Below are 25,751 nucleotides of genomic sequence, written 5' to 3'. Positions count from 1 at the left end.
TTTAAAGCACTGACAAATACTATCACGCTACAATTGTTAGCAGTACGTGGTTATGATGACGTCGAAAAAAAAAAACGATATGATACTAGCTAAGCACAGATTTAACAAGAATAACTGAACTCTTTTTTGTACTAGGTAAAAGCTGAAAAGCCACAGGGATTTTTAGCACCATAGCCATCCGTATATGGTTACTTTATACTGCAAATTTTTAAAAGATTAATGTGCTGCACAATGGTTTAAGATATTTTGTCATCACATATAGGCCTACTCAAGTGAATAGGAAGATGTTACTTCAAAATTCAAATATATTGTACGTGCACAGAAGCATTCTGCTATGCTTGCACAGGAATATTACAAAGAAGTAAGATGTTTTTAATGTTTAAACTATGCTTTAATGAAAGTATTATACGAAGTGACTATTTCACCGTATGTAGGTCACGCAGACTGTTGTTAAAGAAAGGCTTTTAGGTTAGGAGAATGGGTATGCAAAAAGTTGAACTCAGCTATTTGATCTTTCATTAGAGTTAAATTTAGATTATAAGGTAGACTTAGGTTACTATCTTATAACTTTTAAGTTACTTTAACAAGAAGCTGTAAAAATAGCTTCAAACGCACAATATTTTCCAGTGAAATAGTGGCAGCCAATATTATAAGTAGGTGTGGTTTATAAATATGTGTAATTGACCCGATGTGTGGGTTTGTATCAGGAATGACATACTTATCTTTTGCAGAGCAAAACTGGAACATGTTGGACTTTTAAACCAGTGCAAGACTGATACCAACTATGAAACCGGACAAACATTTTTACATCGTGTTTTTGCATATCGAGGTGTCATTTTATATCCTTGGACTGCGCACATATATGAAAGAAATCGTGAAACTTCTAATAAATTACAGCAGTGAGCAATGGTTTATGTTTAACAATTTAGTGAAATTTTTATTCAACACTTTGGAAATGGCTAACAACTTTCTTGTGAAGAAAGGATTGGCTTCCACTGTCAACCACAAATGTATATACTTGGTGCTTCTTGTTTTATCCAAAAATATGATCTCCATGATTTTACTTGGCAGCACCAATTTCTGGCATCTAAAAAAAACACTCAAAATCTCAAGCTGATAACTAGACTAGTTCATAAACTAGGACGTTTAATTTTCTGAAATTTGCACAATGTTAAATGCAAAGCAGTTTACTCAATTTTGACATTTTAATGTTAATGGCATGGGCAACACTTCCCATTGATGATGACTAGTAGAAGTATATTTGAATATATAACTTGTAGAAGTATATATTTGATTGGTTAATTGAGCTAGATTGATAATTATTTAGTAAATATAAAATTACTTTGGTTGTCTTTTTGTTCTGGTAAATAAATATCTGCAATAAGGAGTGCTATATATATGAATACTTGATATACCACAGTTGTGTAAAATGTATCAGAAATTTATTTATTATGACAATATATTACAGACACCCTGATGAAAGTAGAGGAATTAAACAATCTATTCCAAAGCGAGAAACGTATTATCAAGTTCTCGTTGATTCAAGAGATAGTGCTCATATTGTAAGGTTATTTCTGATGTTACAGATTGTATTTTAATAACTTTTAGTTGCAATTGTGCCTTGTTTTCAAATACATATAAACACACTAGACAATTATTTAAAAAAATTGTATTGTTTACAATAAACATTACTCATTTAATGAAGATATCTTTCACTTTCAGTCAGCCCACAGTGAAGCTGTCACGTTCCTGACGAATTCTGGAAATGAAAGTCAATCCCTTCACACTATTCCTGGCATTGATTATGTTTCACACGAAGACATAATACCCTACACGTCCTTTGAAAATATTCCTCTTCATCATGAACTCTTTGAAAAATTTTTAGTGCGAAGCAAGAAACAGTGTAAGCATATTTAGTAATACTTTGTTCTCAGCAAGACGGTTTTATCATTTCTGTCCTGAATATCTCATTTCATTTTGTGAAGTACTTCAAGCTACGGAAACACTAAATACTTGGCAGAAGAAAAACCACCTGTGTTTAGAATTAACGAATGTTCACAGAGAAACAACGGATAACATCAGAGTGACTGCAATGCCATTTTTTCTTGGTGTTAAGGTTGTACTAGTAAAATTTACTGCATTTTAAAACTGGAAAAAAGTACTGTTAGCATTTCCATGTCATTCGAAAGTACTGATTATATTATTCAGTTCACTCATATTTGTAGGAGTCTCCTAATTCATCGCAGCCTTCAGATTATTGGGTAAGCCAGGGTGATATTGTTAATGCTTGTGTTTACACTAGGGTTTTAATACACATATTTAAATTTCTTTTACATCTTAGTGGAGATACTGCATCAGGATTGAGAACCTTGGTGTAACTAGTGTCCGATTGCTAGAAAGATACTGGCGGATTATAAGTAACGGAACTGTTAAAACGAAGAGGGGACGTGGAGTTGTTGGAAGAGTTGAGTAATGAGTATGCTGCATATTAATGGCTCAAAATATATGCATTAAATGGCTTATTAATTCTGCTTACTCCAGGAGCCGTTGCTCAACAGTGACCAGCCAGCATTTCAATACAGCAGTCATGTGTCACTGCATACTGCAACAGGACAAATGTGGTAAGGAATTGTATGTACCTGTTACACATGGACTCTTCAAAATATGATCTAATAAAACTTCTGCTACAGGGGAACGTATAGGCTGGAAAGAGAAGATGGAGAACCATTTGATGTGCGCATTCCTGCGTTTTCCCTTGAAAGTACGTTATCGACACCAGAATCAGATAAATAACACCAATATTCACATTTTGTGTTTATTATATTATTCAAAAACACTGCTTGTGTGACCATGGAAACCAGTGTGTTATACAATGTGGCACAAAAGCTAGGCACAGACTGGCGTTGGTACACAACATATAAGGTGATGATTCTAGTAGTAAAGTAGTCAGCAAAATTGAGAATGGTGTTGCAGCGTGCAATTTTTTAAGATGGTCAGTGTAAACTGACAACGTTGATTTCTGCTTCGCAAGCGACTGACAGGGCACATTCACAAGCAGTAACCAATCTTAAAGAAGAGTAAATAAATGAGCACCGTGCATTTAATATACAGTTCAGTAACAATAGTACAACCATGCAAACTACGAAATGTCAAATGGCCATACAAACTCATTAATATACTGTGCAGAAGTATCACAACACAAAACAAGGAATTTTATTGGGTGATTATAGCTATTATTTGCTTTACATGTGGAACATTTACAGCAAATTATGCTCCAGAATAGTTTCTCCTGCAAAATGTATTGCATAATCTAAACTTTTGTTTTTAGTCGAAGTTCGTGAGCAATTGCATGTTCTAAGTGCACAAAAACTAAAATAAAAATAAAAGCAAAATATATATGAAACATTGTATTTTGTTTACATGCATAACTATGCAGAGTATTAAATTTTTCCATTAGAACTGTTTTAGGCATCCCATGATCCAGTTTCTGAGTCCAGAGTAAATTTGCTCTGGAAGCTTGGGCTTGGAGGAGAACTAAAGTCTGAACTTTTGTTAGAAGCTGAAAACAAGACATTTGTTTAACAATGACATCAACAAAACACAGGTATATCAACAAAGGTTTTAAAGCAATAAATTTATTACCTGTTGATATTCTTGAGTCAGAGTCTTCATGATCAAATTCACCTGTCATGTAGTTAACATTAGATCTTTGATGACTGTAACTTCTCTCTGGTGAGGTAGTCAAGGAGGAATTCTGAGTTTTATCAGTTTGCCGCAAACTAAACAGATTGGTGATTACAAAACACACCATGACCAAACAAACATCCCAAATTCAATCAAAGCACATACAATATATATAGGAAATAGTGATTACCGTAATGAGGCAGACTGTTGGCGATAGCTCACTCCATGCATTCCACGAACTTCATGTTGGAAGCTTTGACTACTCTTCACTGTTGGCCGTGTATCCTGCTACATACAAATTAGTAGAAACATTGAAATTTACATATTGACTGTGGATAACCTTATAGAGTTTTTGGCAATGTTAAGAAGTATGAATATGCCTTAATTTGAACTAAGCATATGAGTAAAAGAATAAAAGCTTTAAAAATGCTTCGCAATTACTCTTTTCTAATATGAATGCCGAAACATTTTCCCCTTTCTACAGTAGACATGCAGGAAAACATTTTACAAACACATGCAGTCAGTTAGAATTTCTTTAAAACATGTATGATAAGTGCAATATTTATAAATAAGGTGTTACAGTTAACTTAGCTAGAAACAACAGTGCTTAATTCTCCACTCACAATATATGACTATTACTGTATAATAACTGTAAATTTATGGCAAAAAGTAAGATATGTTACATTCAGTTTGCAATGTTACAGACAAACAAACAAGCTGCTTGCAAGAAACATAAGATTGTTTCTTAAACATACAGTATTGCCGCCAACAAGTGCAAACTATTTCGGTTGTTTGATATTGATTGTCTATCGTTTAAGAAGACATTTGAAATGCAAAAAAATGTCTATAAGTAAAATAAGATTCATTTAAGGAATTTAATACCCTTGTCTTGCAATACTGACATATGAATTATAAGCCTAACAGTAACTACCAGAAACTAGGAATCGATGTATCAAGCACAGCAACGGCAGTTAGAAAACTTAAGATTAATGAATAGTATGAAAATGCAAATAAATGACAAAAAGCTTTAGACTCTTCTAAATTTTGCAAAAACAGTGACGAAATAAATGTCTGTCCGGTCACTTGGTAAGTTTATATGACATGTAGTAACAAGTAAGGATATGTGTTAAGCAAACACAAGAACATGAAAACAAAAACAAGACAATCTGTTAATGGCATGCAGGTAGTACATACAAGACAGAACTTTTTGCTACAACAGCCATAAACGCATACCCTCGTATCAACCACTCCAGCACCATCATGGGAGGCATCTGGTCCCAAATGATAAACGTGGTTGAAGTTGGATGGGGAAGATATCAAGTCATGCGAGTGTGATTGTGGAGCAGCAGGCTACACAACATTATACATAACAGCTCTTGATTGATTTGGTTCAGGATTTTAATAATCACAAAATTTAGTGTTGTCACCACTGCAGTCAAATTACATGGGCAGTCAGGGATTTTCGGTCAACAATCATTTTTCACAAAAATGTTTTCCCTGACTTCTAATTTCATTGAAGGTTAAGGCTTTCTAATTTATATCCAGAGCTGAATTTTACCACATTGATTACACTACATCAAAGGATACTTCAACAATAAATTAAGTTTCCCAGTACAGAATGTAGCGGGACATAACAGTTAAAACTTTTTAAAAATCAACCATTTAATTAAACCTTCAACTCATCTTGCGTATTTTCAATAAGACCCTCCACCAAAGTATACTTGGAAGCTATACATGAAAGTTAGATATTTTAGATAAACCCTTTCAGCGGACGAACTCAATAATCTCTAATGCCACTATATGCTACAACTTGAACGAATATGTCAGCAGCTATTGTAAACACTTAATGGGTTCAAAGCTCCAAAGGAGACCAACAATATATAGATTAATTTAGTAAGGTTATCATGTTTACTTGTTTATATGGATAATGTATGCAATGGTTTGTTGATTATTTTTGTAATATTTGAACTTAACTTCAGAATAAGTACAAGTATTAGTGGCTATGCCAAATACTCATTCTGGAAGGTTTCAGGTTTTTAACTTATTTCCTGCTAACTTAGAGGTAGGAAAAAGAAAACAAATTAGATAATCCACCAAATGACTATCAACAGAAACCAACACCGACACACAACTTCACCAACAGTAATAAACCAGTAAATAAAAATAACAGGCAAAAAAAATTGGATAAAAAACATACGAGGCTAACCTAATTATTAAAAATCAAAACCTCTTCACACTCATTGAATATTAAATAAAACTTCAATTCTAGTAAACATGTTAACTGCTAAAATCTATTCTAGCGGTTAAAATTATTCTAACTGTATTATACAGCTTTTGAGAATATGGTTATTGCTAGATATTTATTAATTGGTTTATTCTGCAGTAATTCCTTAAAAATCACATTTTATGTTCTCGTACATATTCAACCTATTCTATCATACTGATAAATTAAAGGCAGATATACATATTAACACTTTTAATGAAATAGATACTAGTTAAGTATAACGTATAAGATGCTTTTCTGTTCGCAGAAAACAGATTTTAAACTATATAGCTAAAATAAATTTAAACTGTAAATATCAAAACGTTACCTTAACTAAAAACGGTACATTGTGACAACAAAATGTTTATTACAAGAAGAGTTTTATTATACTAGTATTTACCCTTTAATTTTCCCATGAAACTATTGATTTCCTATTTAATCGCGTAGTTGAAATAAATTACAGCAAAAATATGATACTAAATCAAAATTGTTTACTGACAAAAATTCTATTATTCAAGAGACCATATTATTTCAAGATAACGTAAATCTCCACTGTTTAACATAATTTACGTTTCCAATTCAATCACGTTTGATTGGTTGACCACAGATCGTATTTTGCAATGTATGACATTGCATATATAATTACTGTATAACCTTTATTCATATGCAAGCCAAATTGTGTAAATAATCCTGAATTGCAATACACTTGGTATCTTACCACAGGCAGTTCCTTTAAAATTTGTATACCATCACCGGGTCCCATATGTGCGACATGATTGAAGTTGTGTGGAGCAGATATCAACTGGCTCCTTCGCTCTGGATTTTTCAAAAGTTCACTAAAAGTAACAGTTTACATGACTTAAGGAATGTAGGAGATGGAAATATTTAACTGGTATTCGAGGTGCTGTCAAAGCATACCTTCGAAGATTACTTCGATGTTCTTCAGGAGGTACCTTGAACACTGACCGACGTTTTGTCTTTCTCATAAGTTGGCGACGACCAACTGACATAGTGTCTGGAAGAACCAACTCATCACCCTCTATTGGAAAAGAATATAAAAATGTTTGACAAGTACAAATTAGTGGAAAACGAGACAGCATCATAACACCGTGAAAGACATTAATTACTGCTAAGAACAAATGGGATTTACGCATTACCCCAAGCTGATTTCTAATGCAATTATGTAAAGCCAACAGCGGTTTACACAAAGCTAACCATCATATTTGTTCCTCAAATAGACCAGCTTAGGAGGTTCCATTGATAGGGCAAGGTTAACTGAACCATTGATAGACAATGGACGAACACGTTTCAAAGGAATGGTTTGAAGCCATTCAATAGAAGCAGGATGGAAAATGTCAATGGCATTATCAGAATACACAATCAAATATGGTGCATTGTACACTGGATAAAATAATAAAGATTTACTTATAGCAAGATTTCAAAATGGAAATTAAATGTTTCAACTTTAAGACATTTCTAAGGTTTAGACACAATAATTACAAATTTTACCAGTGCAATGATATATTGGTATAGTTAGCAATAATTCAAAACAAAATACCAATAAAAGTTGGTGTTGCTGGCCACATAAGCTCTTGCTGCCGTGTTCTTCTGCCATCCCATCCAACATATACACCACATGCTAAAACCAGGTTCTCAGTCAAATACAAAATCAAAACGAATTTTCATTCATGGTTATGTCAAAACACGCACCAGAAAAACAGAGAAGACATTCCTTGTTGCTAAGCTCAATAGCACAGAGCGCATCAACGGGAGGTTGGTAAAGAAATGCGAGGGAGTGGTCATCATAATACATCAAAGCTTTGATAAAAAGCAATAAAAAAGATGATTTCTAAACTTAAATGTGCCACTAAGTCGTGGAGTATGGACTACAACATCTACTCACGTATTGGTTTTCCATTGCCCTGAATGCTAAATAAAGTGAAGCCAGAAATATACCCAGCACAAAGTCTCTCATTCATAACTGTCATCCACTGAGCAGTGCTTGGTAGCATGATATCACGAATACGTTTGTGTCGAAGTTTAGTGTTGTTCATTTCGTACACAAAAACATGCCTAAGTAGAAGATAAAAATGGTTATCGTCTATATTTACCAAAATATTCTCTGTGTCATAAAGAGAAGTTGAGAAATAAATTTTGTATAAAAACACAAATAAGTTGAAAAATAAACATATAATATCAAAACCAGCAGGTTGGTTTTATAGACAAAGATTTACTTTTTTATAGCGACACATAAGCATGTTGTGGAACCTTGGCAAGTCGCACCACTGGTGAGAAGCGTACAACCTTTCGCTTCTTCTATTTTTATGGGTTCCATTTCTGCACCATCCAGGGCAGAAATGTGGTGTAAACGAATATGTCGATTTCTGCCTGAAATTACTGCAATCATGTCTTCTTGAGGTAGAAGTTCAACTGCATAAACTTTTTTGGTGTCACCGACTCGAACTATTTCTAAAATGCAAAATTGTGTCGAACTAAACAAAATGTTGACATACATCCAGCCAAAAGCCAATCTTGGATCTTTAAACAAATTTATCTGAATTGCTCGGTCTTGTAGTAATCTCCCACATCATTGCGAAAATGCAAGCATAATACCATTAATAAGGCTAGTTAATCACTTCATCTTCCCTTTACTAACTGTGACTGGGATAAAGTCAGTGCATTATGTTGCATAGTGTACACTTCAAATGTAATACTTGGCCTACAATTAAAACTGACAAGAGAACATGGGCCATCACGGCAGTAAACGTCTGCCGACCACCAAGTTAGAAAAACTTGCTATAACAAATGCTTAAATCTTTGCGCCAATAGCCAAAAAAAATGCAGCGTACCATCAGTTCTTAGTTCCAAAATGTACAACCCATCCTCTGTGCCAAGTGCCAATCTGTCGCAATCTATTATTGCGCTACTCAAGGCATTCTTTATATATGGAAGTGTGGGATCATAGGCTTCCATAGGATGAAAAACCTGCAAAAGACAATGTACAAAAATCATATTCACTATTTTGTAACCAAAAAATATTTGTGTAACATTGCAGAGCTGCCCAAAGAGTGGGCTGCAGGCCAAATGTGAACCACAGAAAAAGTTTTCGGCGCTCACAAACAGTTTCTCACTTAAGGTTGATGTAATTAAATCTAATTCTGTGAAAGGTTGGCGGTTAGGCCAAGTAGACTTTCCAGTTTGAACTGTCAAAAAATGAGGAAATAAATAATTAATAAACATAAAAGATTTTCTAGTTCATTGGCTGATAAGCCAAGGCCAAAATCAATAAATCAATCAAAAAATTTAGTCTAAAACGTTTAAGAATAACTGTTTGCGGCCTACCAGGGCACAAAAGTAAAACAATGTGGTCCATACACTTAAAACTTTGGGCACCCTTTATGTAATGTTTACCATTATATTCTTACCGATTTATCTTTCAATTGATGTTTTCTTAAAATTCTGTGAACTTCTGTTAGGGCTCCTACCCACTTGTTTTTGGCACTTTCAGACTCAGCCAACAAAAGAACTTGGAACCGTAGGACTGGTCTCCACATGCAAGATGCAACCACCTGCATCAATAAAGATGATAAAAAAAAATTTACAAAAGACACAAAACAACGACGAAGCTATGGTACCATGAAGGTAGTTGCAGTTTGCAAGAAAACACTTACTCTAAAGATGCATGGTATATCTTTCTTATTGGCATGAATCACATCAGACTCTGTTACAGATAAGACAGCAAACTGTTCATCGCGCATGTCTATAACATGGCTTGCAATAACACTTGGTTGACCAGTTACTCCACGGCCACTTTCACCAACATCATACAGAAATAACTGCAAAAAATAAAATCACAATGAAAGTCTTACAGCACACAAACATCTCAAAAACTTCAATGCATGGATATATTGTACAAGTACAGTATTAACCTTAAAATCACAAATCACAGCAAGCTGTCGCATCCAACCTTTTCTCACACCCATAGGTTTTGGAATCTAAAAATAATACACGCAACAAAGTCATTAAGTGTTCAGAAGAACCTGGGTACTGTAAAATTAAAAATAATTATTTGCAGTATAAGTGTACTCACACGCACAAATCCTTCATAAACTGTGCCAATACCACGATGAGGATCGATACCAGTGGGTCGTTTCGCTACAAGTGTAACCAATAATATCATAAAGGCACAGCCTAACATCTAAACCACATGTGCACAATTTTGTTCCACGGAAACTTGACATACCTTGATCAGGTGGTATAGGACACACTGCAGGAGCCTTTTGAGCACAAGATACATGACAAGAGAAGGTACAGACATCACATGTCGTACCTTGCCTTATTAAACCAACCATCAGCGATGAACAGTGACTGCATTTGGTTGGCTAAAATAATTGCATTGTTGCAATAAATAAGGATGATAATATGAAAAAAGCATAAATTTGCTGAGATGTATATAAACAAAAACATGACAGAACCTAATAACATTAAGTACTATATACGGAATAACTACCTCAATAATAGAATAGGAATAATAATAATAGAAGATTAAACTTACAGAAGAAAATGTTTTGACAACAAAGCGATGAGCATTTGGCTGATGTGCAGTATCTCCATATGAAGAAATCTCCTATAAATATTTTCCATTTATTTTTAACTTAGTTTCAGCAAACGGTTGAAGTTCAAAATCGTACTTTCTGAACAGCCATCTGCATTGGAGATGTATCAACCAAGTCTGATCCATCTGTTCCAGGAGAGCGAGGGGTGTCAATATCATTGTCATTGTGATCAAGATCATCCCAGTTAAGCATGGAAAAACGAGAGGAAAGTGGACGTTCATGTTCAAATGAGCCTGGAAAAAATATGACATTGAAATGTCAACAAGGCTTAGTATTTGTCTAATATCGCATGCATCACCAATCTTACTCCTTTTCATCATATCTTCAAGCTGTTGCTGTAACTTGCAATTTTCTTCCTCGAGGTCCTGGATACGACCAGTTGACTCATTCAACCGCCTTTATAGATAAGCAAGTTGAGTTGCCTGTGGCTGAAGACAAGCCTATTATGTAACAATAACTTACTTTTCAAGGACTAATGATTGCTCGGTTGTCTTCTTCAGTTTCTCCGAAATGTTTTGTTTAGCTTGGATCTCAGATTGAAGATTTGACTGCAGCTCTAAAATAGCCTGCCTATCAACCTTTTGCCTTCTTTGCGTCTGCCATTTATCCATGGTGCTTGTTCGAGCACTTGCATGTTTTATTTGATCCATTTCATCTGTCATTTTTCCAGCCAGTGCCTGAAGATAGCCTCTGGCATCTTTCTCATCTGAGACCCTGGACAGAATTATTTATTGAAAAAGTTTTGAATTATAAATAAACATTGAAATATAAATGACAAGAAAATAAAGACAGAAAACTAAGAGTAGAGTACAAATACAAAGATGCGGATATCTTGAAGCGAACGAGACACTTACCATTGTATGATTTCGGAAACTTGGGATTCCCATTGCTGAACAGACTCTTTGCGTTCTTTCAGGTCTCTTATTTCTTCCTCATAAACCCGATTCTGAAGAGCAGTTCTCTCAAGTTCACCTGCCAGGCGTTCTACTTCGCCTTGCAATGTTTCATTATTGTCTGTAAGTATCTTGCTTTGCCTTTCATGTTTCTGCCGAACATCTTTCACTGAATCTTGAAGTTCTTGATTACTAAAAAGATAACCACAAAATGATTAGCTGAAGGGTAAAGTTAGCAGTCAAAGGTAAGGACACTTGTAAGAAATATTAACGAGATCAGTATATTGTTACCTTTCTCTACGGACTTTCTCAACTTTGTCTTTTAGGATCATGATTTCTCTTTGAAGAGACATACATTGTGATTCTGTTTCCCTACTTTCAGTTTTTAGCCGCTTTACTTCAGCAAGATGAAGGTTTTCCCTCTGCGAAAGCTCAGACCTGTGCTCAGCCTGCCGAAGAAAAAAGAATGCCAAGAGCTGTTTCCTGCAGTAATGGCGCTGGTGGATGCCATGTTTATAACAAAAAACATAGTGTTTACTTTCTTACCTCCAGATTTTCCAAATCTTTCTTTAACCTTGCTATCTCTTCGTCGTGTTTCATATATGAGTTTGTGCTAGATCCAGCATGACCATCCACTAAACCTGCGTAAGAATCGTATTAACATACATAAAACATTTGGCAATGACTATATAGCAGAAGTATACATCATTCCAATTGCTCTAGGCACTAGCAGACTTAATATTAAGGAATTAAGAATCAACAAAATGTTAAATCTCTATTACCATCAGCTTGTTTTCTTTTGAAATGTAGCAGATCTTCCTCAAGTGTTTTAAGTTTTTCGCAATAAGTTTCATTAAGTTTTGTTTGTTTCACAACCTCCTGTCTGTCTCCATCGCGCTGCTCTTCGAGCTATACATATAAAGGTACAGACTATACTGCAAGTTATCTTTTGAAGTTGTATGTTAACTTATGTGTCGCGTGTCTCATGTGTTACAATTATGTGTCCCATCGTGCAATAGTACCAACACCCAATCCACATCGCATAGAGTGATACTTACTGATTTCTTTAATTTTTCAGATTTTTTCAGATCCTGCCTCAACTGATCCAGTTTAGTGCTGATGATGTCGATCTCCTCATCCTTATCACGCACTTGGCGAGATAACTTGCTCTTTTGTGATTGTAGTTCTGACATACTGTGAAAACAAATAAAGATAATTTAATTAAAGCAAAACATAACCAAAGAAAAAAGGTATAAAAAGATATACACATAAGCGGTTCCAGGTTGATGCAACTCACCATTGATTCAACCCAGGACAAATCAACCAACATACGTTGTTTCCATAATCCTTGGGTTTAATCGTTTTGAATTAACTGACAAGGGAAATAACGATTTATATCGGAATAAATATCCAGGATCATTAAAAGAGTATACGGCAGAATGAACTCAATGTAGAACTAATGGTTTCATCTGTTTGCTATGGCTTGTAGCATTAATGAAAGTAGTGCATTAAGGGTCAATTGATGCACAATGTGCATAGACAGCTGCAAAAATTTTAAAACTTAAGGCTCTTAGCCATACAGTAAAACGTTCAAATGTCATTTTAATTTAGTGAAGTCTTCTTTTTGCAGTCTTGAAACTGAAAAGTGGATGTGAATGAATAAATATCTTCCCCACATTATGAACTTGAAAATAATGCCACATGTATGGTGAAAATGGGGGTAGTGTTTTACATGCTATTGGCATAAAATCACTGTTTAATCATGATGAACTATATGTTATGATTTTGTCACAAGCAATCAGATAATTAATAGATCGTAGATGGTAAAGCTTTGTGAAAATGACAAAAGTAAACAAATTTATAGCAACTCTTAGTATTTCCTCAAACATGACGTGTTCAATGTACGCTCATTTAGTTAACCATGGGATGAAGTTTTAATGTGCCATGTAAATAAGGGGATTTTTCACAGTTAAGCAAAGCTGCAGCACTGCTTGGTGAAACTAAATGATCATAAAAATGACACCGTTAAATTTAGCATAACTCTAGTGTTTTTCTTCTGGTTAAACAAACCACTCTGTCGTCTGCACTTATTAAAATGCATGTCAAAATGTAATGCTACCTTGAAGTTCACTAACTTTAAATTTTGATATGGTTTTTCTGAGGCATAATGCTGGATATCTTAAAGTTAGGCAAAGTATTCATGTTTATGTAATAACCATGATGATTTGCTTCATTTATGGTTTGACCTGATGGCAAGCCATCTCTTCACAGATTGGTTGAAGCAACCAAACGGAGGTTTTGGGGTGGGCGAACATGTTTTCATGGCAAACCTGTTTAACAATTCAAACCAAATATATTACTTAAGCTATAAAAGACAAGCATGATTTTATGTAATGCCAGAAGGTAACAAGTAAACTAGTGTCAATTACTGTTATTGCCCAGCTTTGTTTTGATGAAAAGTTGTCGCAAAACAACCCAAACTACTCTATTTTAGTCAGCTTTCTAACATGGTTCCACAACCGTTTGTCTGCAGTGTTTGCAATGGCATAAACGTATTCTCAGCAACATTTAACGTGGTGCCATTTGTATTTTACACAATGTGGCTAGATTCACAGCAAACAATGCACGAGTCCGTTTAATCATTTTGTGTATGAGGACATTTAATTGTGCTTGTCTGCATGTTATGTGTGCAATGAATTGCATTGCCAAATGAGTTCATTAAATTTTGATTTTGCCTCCAAAAATAGAACCACATATTTAAAATAGTAAACTTAGTTCTTTCAAGATTCAGTTATTAAGAATCTCATATTCTATAATGCACTGCATATACATATCTTTTAGCAAAACTAAAAAATAACAGTACTCTTTTTTTATAACTTTAGAAATAAAATATTAGGAACTAATACTGTTTGCAAAAAAAGGACTTTATTATTAATGAGTGGCAATAAAATCGAGATAAAGATGAGAATTCTCATGAATTATCTCAGTACAAATTATAAAATAAGCTAAGGTTTTCAGAGCAACATCAATGAAATGCCACACATAAAATTAAAAATGATCCACATAGTTAATGACTGAAGTCTAAAATCCTACTTTCATACAAGAACATATCAGCCTTCACATTTGTAACTATGCTCACAGCTGTAGAAACTTCAGTAAATACAAAACTGTTGCAGTGAAAAAAAATAAAAAATATAAATATTGATAAAGGGTATCTTACCGATCATTTATTTCAGAAAATTCCTCCATGGCAAGCCTTCTCTGGGAGTGTGCATCTCTTAACTGCCGGGTTTGTTCTTTCGCTCTCTCTCTCGCTTCGATTAAATCCCGATGTGCTTCATCACGCTCTTGTTTCATCATGCGATTTGTTCGTTCCAATGTTTTTACTTTTTGATGAACATCTTTACGATAAAAACTCACGATAATAATGTATAACTACGTCGATGTGTCATTACTAGGGCCCGCAAAAGTCAATAAAGTCAAAAATTTTTAAGGACCTCGTCTGACCACGAATCAAAGAATAAAGTTGTTTTCAGCACCTAGGGGATTGTTTCTAAGAAGTTTATAGGTCAAAATAAAGTCAAAATTTACAATAAAGTCAAAATTTTCAATAAAGTCAAAATTTGTCAAAATATGGCTTTTTACAAAGTTTTTGTGTTTCTTGAGAGTAATTCTTGTAAAAATCCTCGTGGAAGCATTGTAAATCAGAAACTGCGACACAATTAAACCATATTAACATATAAAAGCAGGAAATAAGTCACAATGCCCACTTGGATCAGCAGTAACTTTTATCGCAAATTGTCCATTGTTTATTCATTGTTACGTATTTAAATAATTCTTATAAAACACTTCCTCTTCATAAACGTGGTATTTTCGAAGATCAACAGTTTGGATTTTAGGAATAGCCTACTGACATTCTGTAATACAAAAATGCCCAAGCAAGCTAAATCGTCTTCAGCAAAAGTTAGACAGATTTGTCGGGATTTTTCTGATGAATTTAATGCAACTCCCGGGGGTGATTTAAGGTGCAATTTTTGCGAGGTTATAGTGAAGTGCGATAAATGTATTTTGTTGAAAGCCACAGGAAAAGTAAACGCCATCAAGCTGGATTGGAGCAACAACAAGCATTCCCTGTTTAATTTGCTGTTTATTAGAATTTACCATGCGGAGAAAATCGAGGCAAAGTGCCCTTTTCACAAGGACAAAATAACACAAGCTACCTAAATCTATCGCCAAAAAACACGACGCACTTTTTATTATCCATAAAACACCTTGACTTTTCGACAAAATATTACGTTTGGGTCTGAAATCGACAAAATATTATGTTTCGGTAACTGGAGGAAGAACTGTGGCCTCTACAAATAAGCAATTTCGTTAGGTCAAAATAAAGTCAAAATTTGACAAAAATAAAGTCAAAAAAAATTTGTTTTAGGTCAAAATAAAAATGGCCCTAGTCATTACAGGACATAAAGTTACCTTAAAAACTAAAAAAGTTCTGTTGATCACTTCTTGGCAAGTCCCAAAACCACAAGAAAAGCATCACTAATCTATTATCAAGCTTAGTTTCACCTTCTAAATCTTTACGGAGAACATCAGCAGCTTGTAATTCTTGATCAGCAACAGCTAACTTTTTATGCAGAAAGTTGATTTCATCCTTTAACTGTTTCAGTTCATCAGAATCATTTTCCGTCCAAGAAGGCGAATTCTCAACAAGTTTGGCTGATTCTGAATAAAAAAATGTATATATATATTAAAAATAAGGTACCAAAGATACACTAAAGTTAACAAAAAATGAGCATTAAAGAGTGGTTAGATGCCTTGTAGTTTCCTCTCCAGTTGATTCTTTTCCTGTTCGAGACGTTGTATTCGTCTTTCATAGGTTTGATCATAGTCAATATCTCCCTTGGCTTTATCCATACCCGCTTTCATTGACACTCGACTGGTTGATTTTGACAATCGCAGGCGGCCAGTGTCTGAAAGGATCCTGGAAATATGTAACACAATGAGCATTTAAACTAACGCTAACAAGATCTAAATATTGTAATCTCTAATATGGACTAACTGTTGTTGATCGAGTAACAAATATTCAGAATAACTGCCAACTATTCTGCTTTCAAGGACAAGTAAATTGAATACTGCAAAGACAAAGCCATAGGATTATCATTCTTACGAGTTTGATGTAAAACTAAATCCAATGAAAGGCAGATGATTTCCACTGAAAGCAGAATGAGAGCTGCGAGGTGGAGGTGGAAGAGAGTCTGGAGATGCTGGTTTAAGATCCAGATCATCTACATCAAAATTTGAAGTGTCTGTTGGTGATGAGAATTCTGGTTGGTAAGGAGGGGTCATGTTGGTCAAATTATCCCAATCTATGCCAGCAAAGAAGGGATGATTTTTGAAGTCTTTAACCCCATTTGAACCCAAACGCTCATTGGCATCACAAACCAATCTAAGATACAAAATGAGGAGCATTCACAAATTTGAGACATGACTTGATTAATGTCTCCACGATACTCTATTACTAAAGACACTATTCCTATTAGGTTAATATTTTACATGTAACTAAAAGGATTGATTCAACCATTACTAAGCATACAAATAAATGTTCAGAAGCAATTTGCTGTCGACATTTATAATTGATACCAATAAATAAAAACACAATGCTAAAAAACTTTCATTAAAGAATAAGTTGAAAGATATTAAATGGTTTTAGTTTAGTTAAAAATATTTATAATGCAGTCTTAACGAATAGTAGTTTTCCATTAAAAAAGTTTATAGCACTTCATACAACAAAACACAAATATCATTACAAAAGGCCGTAATAAAAACAATACAAAAAAATTGCAAATCAATTTGAGCAGATTCAGCACACCTGCTCATGAGATCTTTGGCTTGATCAGACACATCGGTGAATTGTACGGGAAATCGGAATTTTTCCTGAGCAACAAGACAAAATTTTGTCAATAATATGCATGCATAAAGCAAATAATCACTTCCTAAGTCGGAATCATTCGCAAACTTAACAAAATTAGGTGGCACAAGCAAGTAATACACATATTATACTTAAAACCAAATAATAATAATCCGTATTTGTGTAACAAGAATATGGTCGACTATTAACAAAAGAATTTGTATACTAATCTAGTAAGTAAAATCTACATACTACGAAACTGGAACAGAAAACTTTGAACATACGAGTTTTGAAAAATTTTGTCCTACAAGAACTCACACAGATTACTGCTTAGATACAAGTAGAATATTAATCTGAGCTTAATATCTTACTCTGTGATTCATAATTTTTCCATACGTGTCCACCAATGATTCAGCATAAAATGGTGTTTCTCCAAAAAACATTTCATACATGCAAACGCCGAGTGACCACCAATCACATTCACTTCCATAACGTCCTTTTCCATCTTCCATAGCTTGTAAAATTTCAGGTGATATGTAGTCTGGTGTACCCACTGCAACATTTGACTGTACCTGTCTCATCAAAAGAATGCATATAAAGCAAAGCCGCAAATTGATTATCCAATCGTTGAGCAGAAGTGGGAAGCCTGGTACTTACAGTTCCATCAGTCATTAATCTCAAACAGGAACCGAAATCAGCTAAACGAATATGGCCGTTGACATCCAGCAGAACATTATCAGGCTTAATATCTCTGCAAAACAGACAAATAAGACATCTTAAATTTTAAAAAGATTCTGTTCACTCTTTAGTAGTAACGCAGCAAGCCAATTTTGCAAGTATACGCATAAAGAATAGCTTCAAAAGGCCCTCTCACAGTAACTAGTAACTACCACTTGGTATTTTTATCTTCATTTAAAGGACATATCGTATATAGCTTAGATACGAAATTAGTCAATGGATTCTTGTTCAATATGAAAATATATTGCAAAATGCATTGCAACAAACAATATTCACAACCTTCTGAACAAAAAATGCAGATACACTTAAATAATTTTTTTACTTATTGTAGTTTAATATGTCAGCACCTATGTCACTGGATGCCAGATACTAAATTTAGAAAGAGCTACTTCAGTAAACGGCTAGCCAATTGTTCAATTGGTATATTCCTACTTCGATAACCAGCAGCCGGTGAAGTAGACACTTATTTTACTGGACGCAGTTTACCGAAGTAAAAAAATTTAAATACAGTAAACAACAATTAGGCTAGTCTGTCAATTGAAAAGTATGCTAATTTCCAACTTATATAACATACTAGTTTTTCTAAAATCTAAATTGACCTAAAACTAATCCCCTCTGACCTAAACTCTCAACGCTTTAGTTCACAAAACAACTTCAGTAAACGGACGCTGGTGAACTAGTCACTTCGTTTTAACATACATGCAATGTATGTGTTTTGAATTAAGACTAGTTCTTAGTTTTATGCTTGCAAAAACCTCCTAAAAAGTCTATGCCCTAATCCCATCTTTCATGAATGGTTTTTAAATTGGTGATTCAGTTATTCAAGTGCTTGCTTTTGTTCCATGGCAAAATTTAATCAATTGAAGAAACATCGCAGAATTGCAAAACTATTAATTTGGTGGAAATGAAAAGAACAAACAAGGTAGAGCTTTTTAGGAGATAAATTTTTGAAGCATGGGATGCAAACAAAATGAACTGGTAAAAAAGTAAACCTGTGAACATAATTGAGTTGGTGAATTGAGTCAATTGCAAGCACCATTTCTGCAATGTAAAACCTTGCCATATCTTCTGGAAGTCTATCATCAAATTTAGTGAGCAATGTAAGCAGATCTCCACCAACGTAATAGTCCATCACCAAATACTGCAATTGCAAACATAAATATTACACAATACAATAATATCAAAATTGATAAGACAATGTACAAAAAATTACAAATTGTTTTAATTTAAGTATATTCAGAATACTATATTCAAGTGGCAGTAATCCGCAACAATTAGGCTACAGTGTGTTTGCTAACTTCCAAAAAACAAAGACAAATAAAGCAGCTTTCTTTTATTTTTGTATTATGTAGTACTCCTACACACAGGCCTAGTAAAGTTTAGAAATTATACGGAGGTAACATGTTTGTAAATTACAGGTCGTCTTTGTGACATTTATCATATATAGAGGCCTATGATTTCTACATGGATTTAAGATTTTACTGGAATACGCAACCACAATGGGATCTTTTCATGCAAAACCTAATATGAAAATCATTATATATGAAGCATTTTGAGTATTGAAAACAAAGCCGGTCAACATTAAACGTTAACATACAGCCTTAAGGTCATAAAAATAAGTCAATTGCATTTAGATATAGTTCTTCTGCTTGAATTTAGATAAATATTTGCCAACAAGTTACTAACAAGTGCAGCAAGTATAGCGTATGGCTAGGAAGTGTCTTACAAAATATATATATGTATACACATTATAAAGAAACAAACCCAGTTCTAAAGATGGAACCATCTATTAGGGACCATTCCATATATGCTAAAATGTAACTAATGTACCTACTACATACCAAAATATAGCTAATGAAACGTAACATTACATTGTAGGCTAAATCTGTATCTATGTTACTGTATTGGCTTGTTTTAAATGGTGTGTCTTTTAATACTTTTCTACCCACTAAAACTGCAATCCTGTGGCAAAGAATTGAAATTGTTTGAGTCACAGAGTCGTTACAATGGAAACACTCTACTGAATGCGTCACTATTTGCTGTTAGTGAGGCTGTGAATTTCGTTTATTTTGGTGTTCAGCTATTACATCCATAACGTAGCAAATGTAGCCTTGTAGAATTTAGTTCATATTTTTATTTAATAATATGGATATCAGGATATGTTGATTATTCAGAGTTTGATGTTTTAATTGATAAAGGTTACAAGTTATAAATTAAACATTTAAAAGTAAAACATATGTTGATTCCAGTGCCTTGTTTGAGTATATACTTCCTGTGATGTGCCATAAAGAAAAGTGTTAAGAGATATTTTTCTTTCTTTCTATATTTTTTTGTGTACAGTATAGTATATATATATGTAACTAAGATGTCTTCATTTAACTTAGAATTACGACAAGTCACCAACCTTGCCCGAAAAATGATCTGTAAGCTTGAAACTATCACTTTCTTGTATCGTTTCACAATGTATTTAGTTCTATAATGCATTACAGCTTTGTTGCTTAATAATTCATCTTTATCACATTGAAATATTTTGCTGTTACCGTAAACATGAACTTGAATGCATATCGTAGTCTATGTGTAAATGCAGAGATAGGATCTACCAAATTACTTAATAAAATAGGCATTGAGTGGTTATTTGCAACCTAACAAAGACAGACTTTAGTTCAACAGACAGTGTGTCACGTAGCTTTCAGTCCGAATCATCTGTATATGCTGCATTCACAATCAATTCTTGTGTAAGGACTGGTGCTGATAATACTTGTCATATATTTATATATATAATTATATATATGTGCAATTTGCGTTTCGCCTTTTTGAATTTATTAGCTACATTAGTTACTTACATTACCTACACTTTGGTATTTAGTAGCTATACTAATTACATTTATTAGCTAAATATTGGTATATAGAATGGTTCATCTATTAGCAATTACAAATTCATGTAGTGGTGAAATACAAAGTTTCCATTAAAAGACAACCAAAAATTCTAATTGTACACAAAATTATAACAAAAGAGTATAGCCTTTATTTCTATGTTTTAAATCTGATTTATTGCACGAAGCATAATACTACCTGATTAAATCACTTATAATGCTGTTATTGGTCGGATAGTATATAATTATACACTGCAACAAAAAATGTTGAACCTACAGCAAATTAAGTTATGCAAAAATTCATATCAGGTAGTATTTCATCAGTGATTCATAATACGTAAAATAGAAAACATACCAAATTGCTCTCATCTTGAAAAGCATAGTGTAGTCTTGTTATCCAGTCTGGACTCCCTTTCACTAACACATCTCTTTCTTCCTTAAAACAAGCTGTTTCAGCCCTCTTCAACATTTCCCACTTGTTTAAAGTCTTCATTGCAAAGATACGCTCATTTTGCTTCATTTTTACCAAAGCAACCTACCAGAGGATAAATGCAAATTAATAAATCATTCAAATTGTTATACCCATGATATATATATTATATAATATTCATTTACAATATGGGCAAGTGAAATCTCTTGCTTAGTGAACAACATATTAACCATTTATGAAGACAGAGAGAGGCAAGGTATAATTAATTTGATGCTTGACAGCAAAACAATATGTTCACAACAAAATTAGCTACAAAGTACAAACCTCGCCAAAAGCTCCTCGCCCTATAACTTTTAAAAACTCGAAGTCATTCTTGCACAGTCTGTTTTCCTTGATCTTCCTAGTGAATGGCTTAGCTACAAAAATTTTGATTACGGCATAACAGAGGCATGGTGTAAATAAAGATCTAAATTTTTCTATCATAATTTTAAACCATCATAAATTCTAAAATGACTTCAAGCACACAAAAAATTGCATACGTATAAAATTTAACAGATGTCAGTGTGTGTAACAGTGTGGGTATGGAAGATGTTTATTAAAAACCATCATTATTTCCATGGCAAATGCAATGGCAAAATATGTGGTCAATTTAATGCTCAATCTGACACTTTCATTAGCAAATGTGATATCATAAAAGAAAATCATAGCGCACACTGTAATAGAGTATAGTAATAGCTTGCAGTGAGAAAGTTGACGTGATTGTTGAACTATCAAATGAGAGGTTACACATAGCCTATACTTAGCTTAAGATTCAAGGTGAATGTGACAACTGTCAATTCAAGTTGAAGCTGAAAAACGTGCAACCAGTGGACGAAAAGATCTTTCTGGTAAAATACAGTAGTGGCAGCAAAACAGATGTCCACATTTTTTAATTATCTAAAAATTACTACTTATTGCTAATCATCAATGTATTAATTATTACTGATTTGATATAAAGCTCCGCAAAATCATGATCTTCGCATCAAATCCTGAATTGCAAGCAAGCAAGTTTTCATCAAGCAATGTTCATGATTTTCTTATGACTTCATACTGTTTACTTTACTGTTTAAAGCAGTGGTTCCCAACCGCGGCTCTTAGAGCCGCATGCGGCCCCAAGGTAGCTTTCTTGCGGCTCTCAATGACCCGTGAAAATCCCACAAAAAAATAAAAAATCTATTTGTAATAATTAGGGGGATTATTATTTTTTGACTTGTCAAAAAAAGTCGAAAATTGGTCAAAATTTATAGCGTTAGGTCAAAATTGTTTACAAATTTTTCATTTTACATCTTACAGTTACACCTTGTAGCCTACTTTATACTGTTGTGAATGGTCCATTGTCTACTTATTGTGAATCATTAACCGCCTCCTGAATCCTAAACCACAATTGCGCCTCGCTTTGACAAAGTTGTTAAAGCTCAAAGCCAATGCCAAGTTGGACATTAAATTGATTTGTGTTATTTTTTCTTGTTAGTGTTGCTATTCGTTGGTACATGATTTCATGCTTTAAAATTTTGGTTATAATTACTTGAGTGTTTTCATGCGGCTCCATACGTACTATGAAGTTTGAAATTCGGTCCCGACACCAAAAAAGGTTGGGAACCACTGGTTTAAAGTGTACCAAACCCAAGATAATGAACCTCAAATACGAGGCATATTTTGGCTAATACTGTAAATACTTAATCATAGCAAGTTACACAAACTTTTTTAAGCAGTTTTTATGCTTAAGTATGCTTTTAAATGGGGTCAATTATGATGGTGTGGCAGAATCTGCAGTTAGGTTGTCCATAGCTAGATATGAGTGTTAGACTAATTAACTATTCTGGAATATATTTATTTTTCTGAATCCAAGATTTCAAATTTATTTCTACGTTAGTTTTCAAGCCAACGAATCCAAACCCTAAATCAGCTGTTTAATTATGCCTAATACAATTTAAAAAGTGATTAAATTTCATGTCTACGGGTATCAAACAATTAATTTCAATGTGTGTAAAAATTCGTTAGAAACTGATTATTATTTATTTATCAGCATACCAGCGAAAAATGTGTTTCTGCAACCACCCAAATCCTTCTGCAATCCATACTGGCCTATGCGCAAAGCACCAATGCAGATTTTTTTCGATTTACTTTCAGAATTTAGCACACATGGTTTGACAACACAGTATTTCAAGTTCACGTGATCGCATCATTGTTTGTTCTCGCACTAGTACCTTTCGTAACTGTCGTGTTATTTGATACGAAAATAACTCTTATTGTAGTTAAGATTTGGTTTAATTTTATTAGTATGAAACATACGTCTGGCCAAAGTAACCTATAACAAAGCACCTGGATGCTGTTTGACGCATTGCACCCATTTAGTAACAATACCCTGTACAGTTTGCACTGCCCATGCTAAGGAGTTAAAATAGAAAAATGGGCTTGAAAGATAAACAGGCTTTCTACAAAAGATCTATAAAGGCACAATTTTAAATGTATTATAACTTTACAAAGCTTAAAAAAATTCAGCCCAAATACAATTTGAAGCTTTTTTAAAGTCTTGGCGAACTGTTTTATATACCAGTACTTTTAGGTCTATAGCAGGGGTGGGCAAATTTGATCAATGAAAGAGTCACTTGTGGAAAAATATAAACACCAGCGAGCCGCAAAATCAGTAATGATTGTCAATTTGGTTATTATACTATTAGTAGTCATTTTGGGATATTACTTTTTAACTAAAAGACCCATAAAAACATGTTGGTGAGGTGCATTTTGACAACCTTTGCAATAGAGTATAGAATCTATACCTGAAAACAATGTCGGAATCGATGTCTAGTGTTACATCATAAACGAAATGCTGGCCTAAATAAAGAAAAACTACACAGAAACTTTCATAAACGGTACTCTTGGTAGCCTTTACATTTTTTGGAATTTTACGATTCGACTAGAAGAGCCACAAAAAACATGCCGGAGAGCCGCAGTTTGCCCACGTCTGGTCTATAGTATAGGCCTATACAGTATACATTACTATATAAGCAAACTGCCCAGTGCCCAACGCCACGTAATAAAAATCCATGCAAATAAGTTTATTTAAACTATAACAGATTAATTATCTAACATTGATGATTCAAGTTTTCTAATTTAAATGCCGCAAATTTATTTAGGTGACCTGGCTCAGCCAAGATCAAGTTAGTAAGAAAATTCAAGTGTAATTCAAATTCACGGCAAAGATGTAACTGTATACATCAGGGGTGGGCAAACTTGTTCAATGAAAGTATACAAAAACTACAAACACCAGCGAGCCGCAAAATAAATAGTATCAATAGAAATGCGGTAAACAATGCATGGATAATTAATTAATGAGCAATCATGGATATTACTATCCAGCTAGAAGAGCCACTAAAAACATGTCGGCAAGCCTCAGTTTGCTCACCTTTGGTATATATATTATACATATATTTGCTTTTTAAAGTGATGCACATATTTACAACAATATCATCTCTATTATTTTATGAAATGTAATACCATCACTTTGGAATGGTATCAATTTGTCAGATAGCATGATAAGTAAAATTACTAACTATTGCTTAACACGGTGTATTGGTGTCTGAAAAAGTAACCCCTCATAAGGGGACATGAAACTCACAATAGTGTCCAGTAGACATATAAGTGGATCTTTTCTTTATACAGTACTTGTAACCAAGCTAATATTACCAAGTAAGATTAAATAGTAGTTTTAATTGTAGTTGAAAATATAAAATTTAAAATACTGTACCACAAATAAAGTATCAATCAAGTATGAATAAGTTAATGAAGTATATATAGTATATAAGCATCAAGTACGAAAATTTGAAATAGAATAGGAAGCGGAAACATTTCAAAACTGATTAATAAAAATAATTTGATGTTAAAATGATATATATACAATGCATAGTTTCTTTGTGTTATATATTCCAGCACATGATAATTACACAAAGTTATTTAAACTATATTTAAAAGTGAAAAGGTGACATTACCTCTTTCAATGAAATCTGACACAGTTTTCTCTTTCCGTAAGGTTGACTGGCAACATTCATCAAAGAGAACTATCAATAAATCTAACAATGATTCAATACTAAACCATTCATCATTGTCATCATCCCCTCCTCCAAGAACCATGTGCTCTAAAGCTTTCAAACGATTTTCAACAAGATGACCTGAATCTCCTTCAGCCGCATTCATGCTGATTTTTTTAGGGGGGAACAACAAGGAATTGATCACAGCACCAAATCAACACATTACGTAAAAACTTCTATGGCTGATCTGTCTAAATCAATGTGTGATGATATAGT

General features: G+C 33.8%; 2 protein-coding genes across 4 annotated transcripts; one reads left to right on the top strand and one right to left on the bottom strand.

Annotated features, from left to right (window-relative positions):
- Positions 1 to 114: 114 nt before the first annotated feature.
- Positions 115 to 2,810, top strand: LOC143447485 (polymerase delta-interacting protein 2-like). Its single transcript, XM_076947611.1, has 9 exons — positions 115 to 361; positions 732 to 899; positions 1,469 to 1,562; positions 1,723 to 1,903; positions 1,986 to 2,116; positions 2,226 to 2,261; positions 2,342 to 2,464; positions 2,542 to 2,621; positions 2,691 to 2,810. The coding sequence occupies exons 1-9, from the start codon at positions 285 to 287 to the stop codon at positions 2,791 to 2,793; spliced, it is 993 nt and encodes a 330-aa protein (XP_076803726.1). The 5' UTR covers positions 115 to 284; the 3' UTR covers positions 2,794 to 2,810.
- On the bottom strand, positions 2,802 to 25,751 carry LOC143447483 (serine/threonine-protein kinase MRCK alpha-like). 3 transcript variants are annotated; one of them, XM_076947608.1, is made up of 37 exons: positions 25,437 to 25,751; positions 21,733 to 21,824; positions 21,334 to 21,513; positions 19,098 to 19,246; positions 18,025 to 18,118; positions 17,739 to 17,939; positions 17,329 to 17,393; positions 16,627 to 16,905; positions 16,274 to 16,440; positions 16,026 to 16,181; positions 14,677 to 14,857; positions 12,515 to 12,650; positions 12,239 to 12,365; positions 12,003 to 12,097; positions 11,748 to 11,905; positions 11,418 to 11,648; positions 11,026 to 11,277; positions 10,871 to 10,959; positions 10,639 to 10,796; positions 10,503 to 10,574; positions 10,191 to 10,329; positions 10,038 to 10,102; positions 9,877 to 9,942; positions 9,619 to 9,783; positions 9,373 to 9,516; positions 8,797 to 8,932; positions 8,182 to 8,416; positions 7,851 to 8,020; positions 7,658 to 7,765; positions 7,506 to 7,586; positions 7,163 to 7,348; positions 6,866 to 6,986; positions 6,666 to 6,783; positions 4,918 to 5,034; positions 3,875 to 3,972; positions 3,643 to 3,779; positions 2,802 to 3,559 (listed from the first exon to the last, which is right to left on the bottom strand). In XM_076947608.1, the coding sequence occupies exons 1-37, from the start codon at positions 25,639 to 25,641 to the stop codon at positions 3,465 to 3,467; spliced, it is 5,268 nt and encodes a 1,755-aa protein (XP_076803723.1). In that variant the 5' UTR covers positions 25,642 to 25,751; the 3' UTR covers positions 2,802 to 3,464. The 3 variants fall into 3 exon arrangements, with proteins under 3 accessions (XP_076803723.1, XP_076803724.1, XP_076803725.1); XM_076947609.1 differs by having other exon boundaries at positions 3,875 to 3,969; XM_076947610.1 differs by lacking the exon at positions 4,918 to 5,034.

Source organism: Clavelina lepadiformis, chromosome 2 (genome assembly GCF_947623445.1).
Source record: "Clavelina lepadiformis chromosome 2, kaClaLepa1.1, whole genome shotgun sequence".
Classification (NCBI taxonomy): domain Eukaryota; kingdom Metazoa; phylum Chordata; class Ascidiacea; order Aplousobranchia; family Clavelinidae; genus Clavelina; species Clavelina lepadiformis.
Note: the sequence above shows the minus strand (reverse complement) of the source record. Positions and strands in the feature narration are given on the sequence as shown.

What these genes read in the sequence shown, in the direction of transcription:
- LOC143447483 (XM_076947608.1), bottom strand. Translation starts at nt 25,641, where the DNA reads ATGAATGCGGCTGAAGGAGATTCAGGTCATCTTGTTGAAAATCGTTTG. An exon ending in ACTGGAGAGGAAACTACAAG is followed by an intron (nt 16,182 to 16,273) that starts GCATCTAACCAC and finishes TTTTTTATTCAG; the next exon opens with AATCAGCCAAACTTGTTGAG. An exon ending in TTTGAGGAACAAATATGATG is followed by an intron (nt 6,987 to 7,162) that starts GTTAGCTTTGTG and finishes CTTTTCCAATAG; the next exon opens with AGGGTGATGAGTTGGTTCTT.
- LOC143447485 (XM_076947611.1), top strand. Translation starts at nt 285, where the DNA reads ATGTTACTTCAAAATTCAAATATATTGTACGTGCACAGAAGCATTCTG. An exon ending in CACAGGAATATTACAAAGAA is followed by an intron (nt 362 to 731) that starts GTAAGATGTTTT and finishes TATCTTTTGCAG; the next exon opens with AGCAAAACTGGAACATGTTG. An exon ending in CAAGAGATAGTGCTCATATT is followed by an intron (nt 1,563 to 1,722) that starts GTAAGGTTATTT and finishes TTTCACTTTCAG; the next exon opens with TCAGCCCACAGTGAAGCTGT.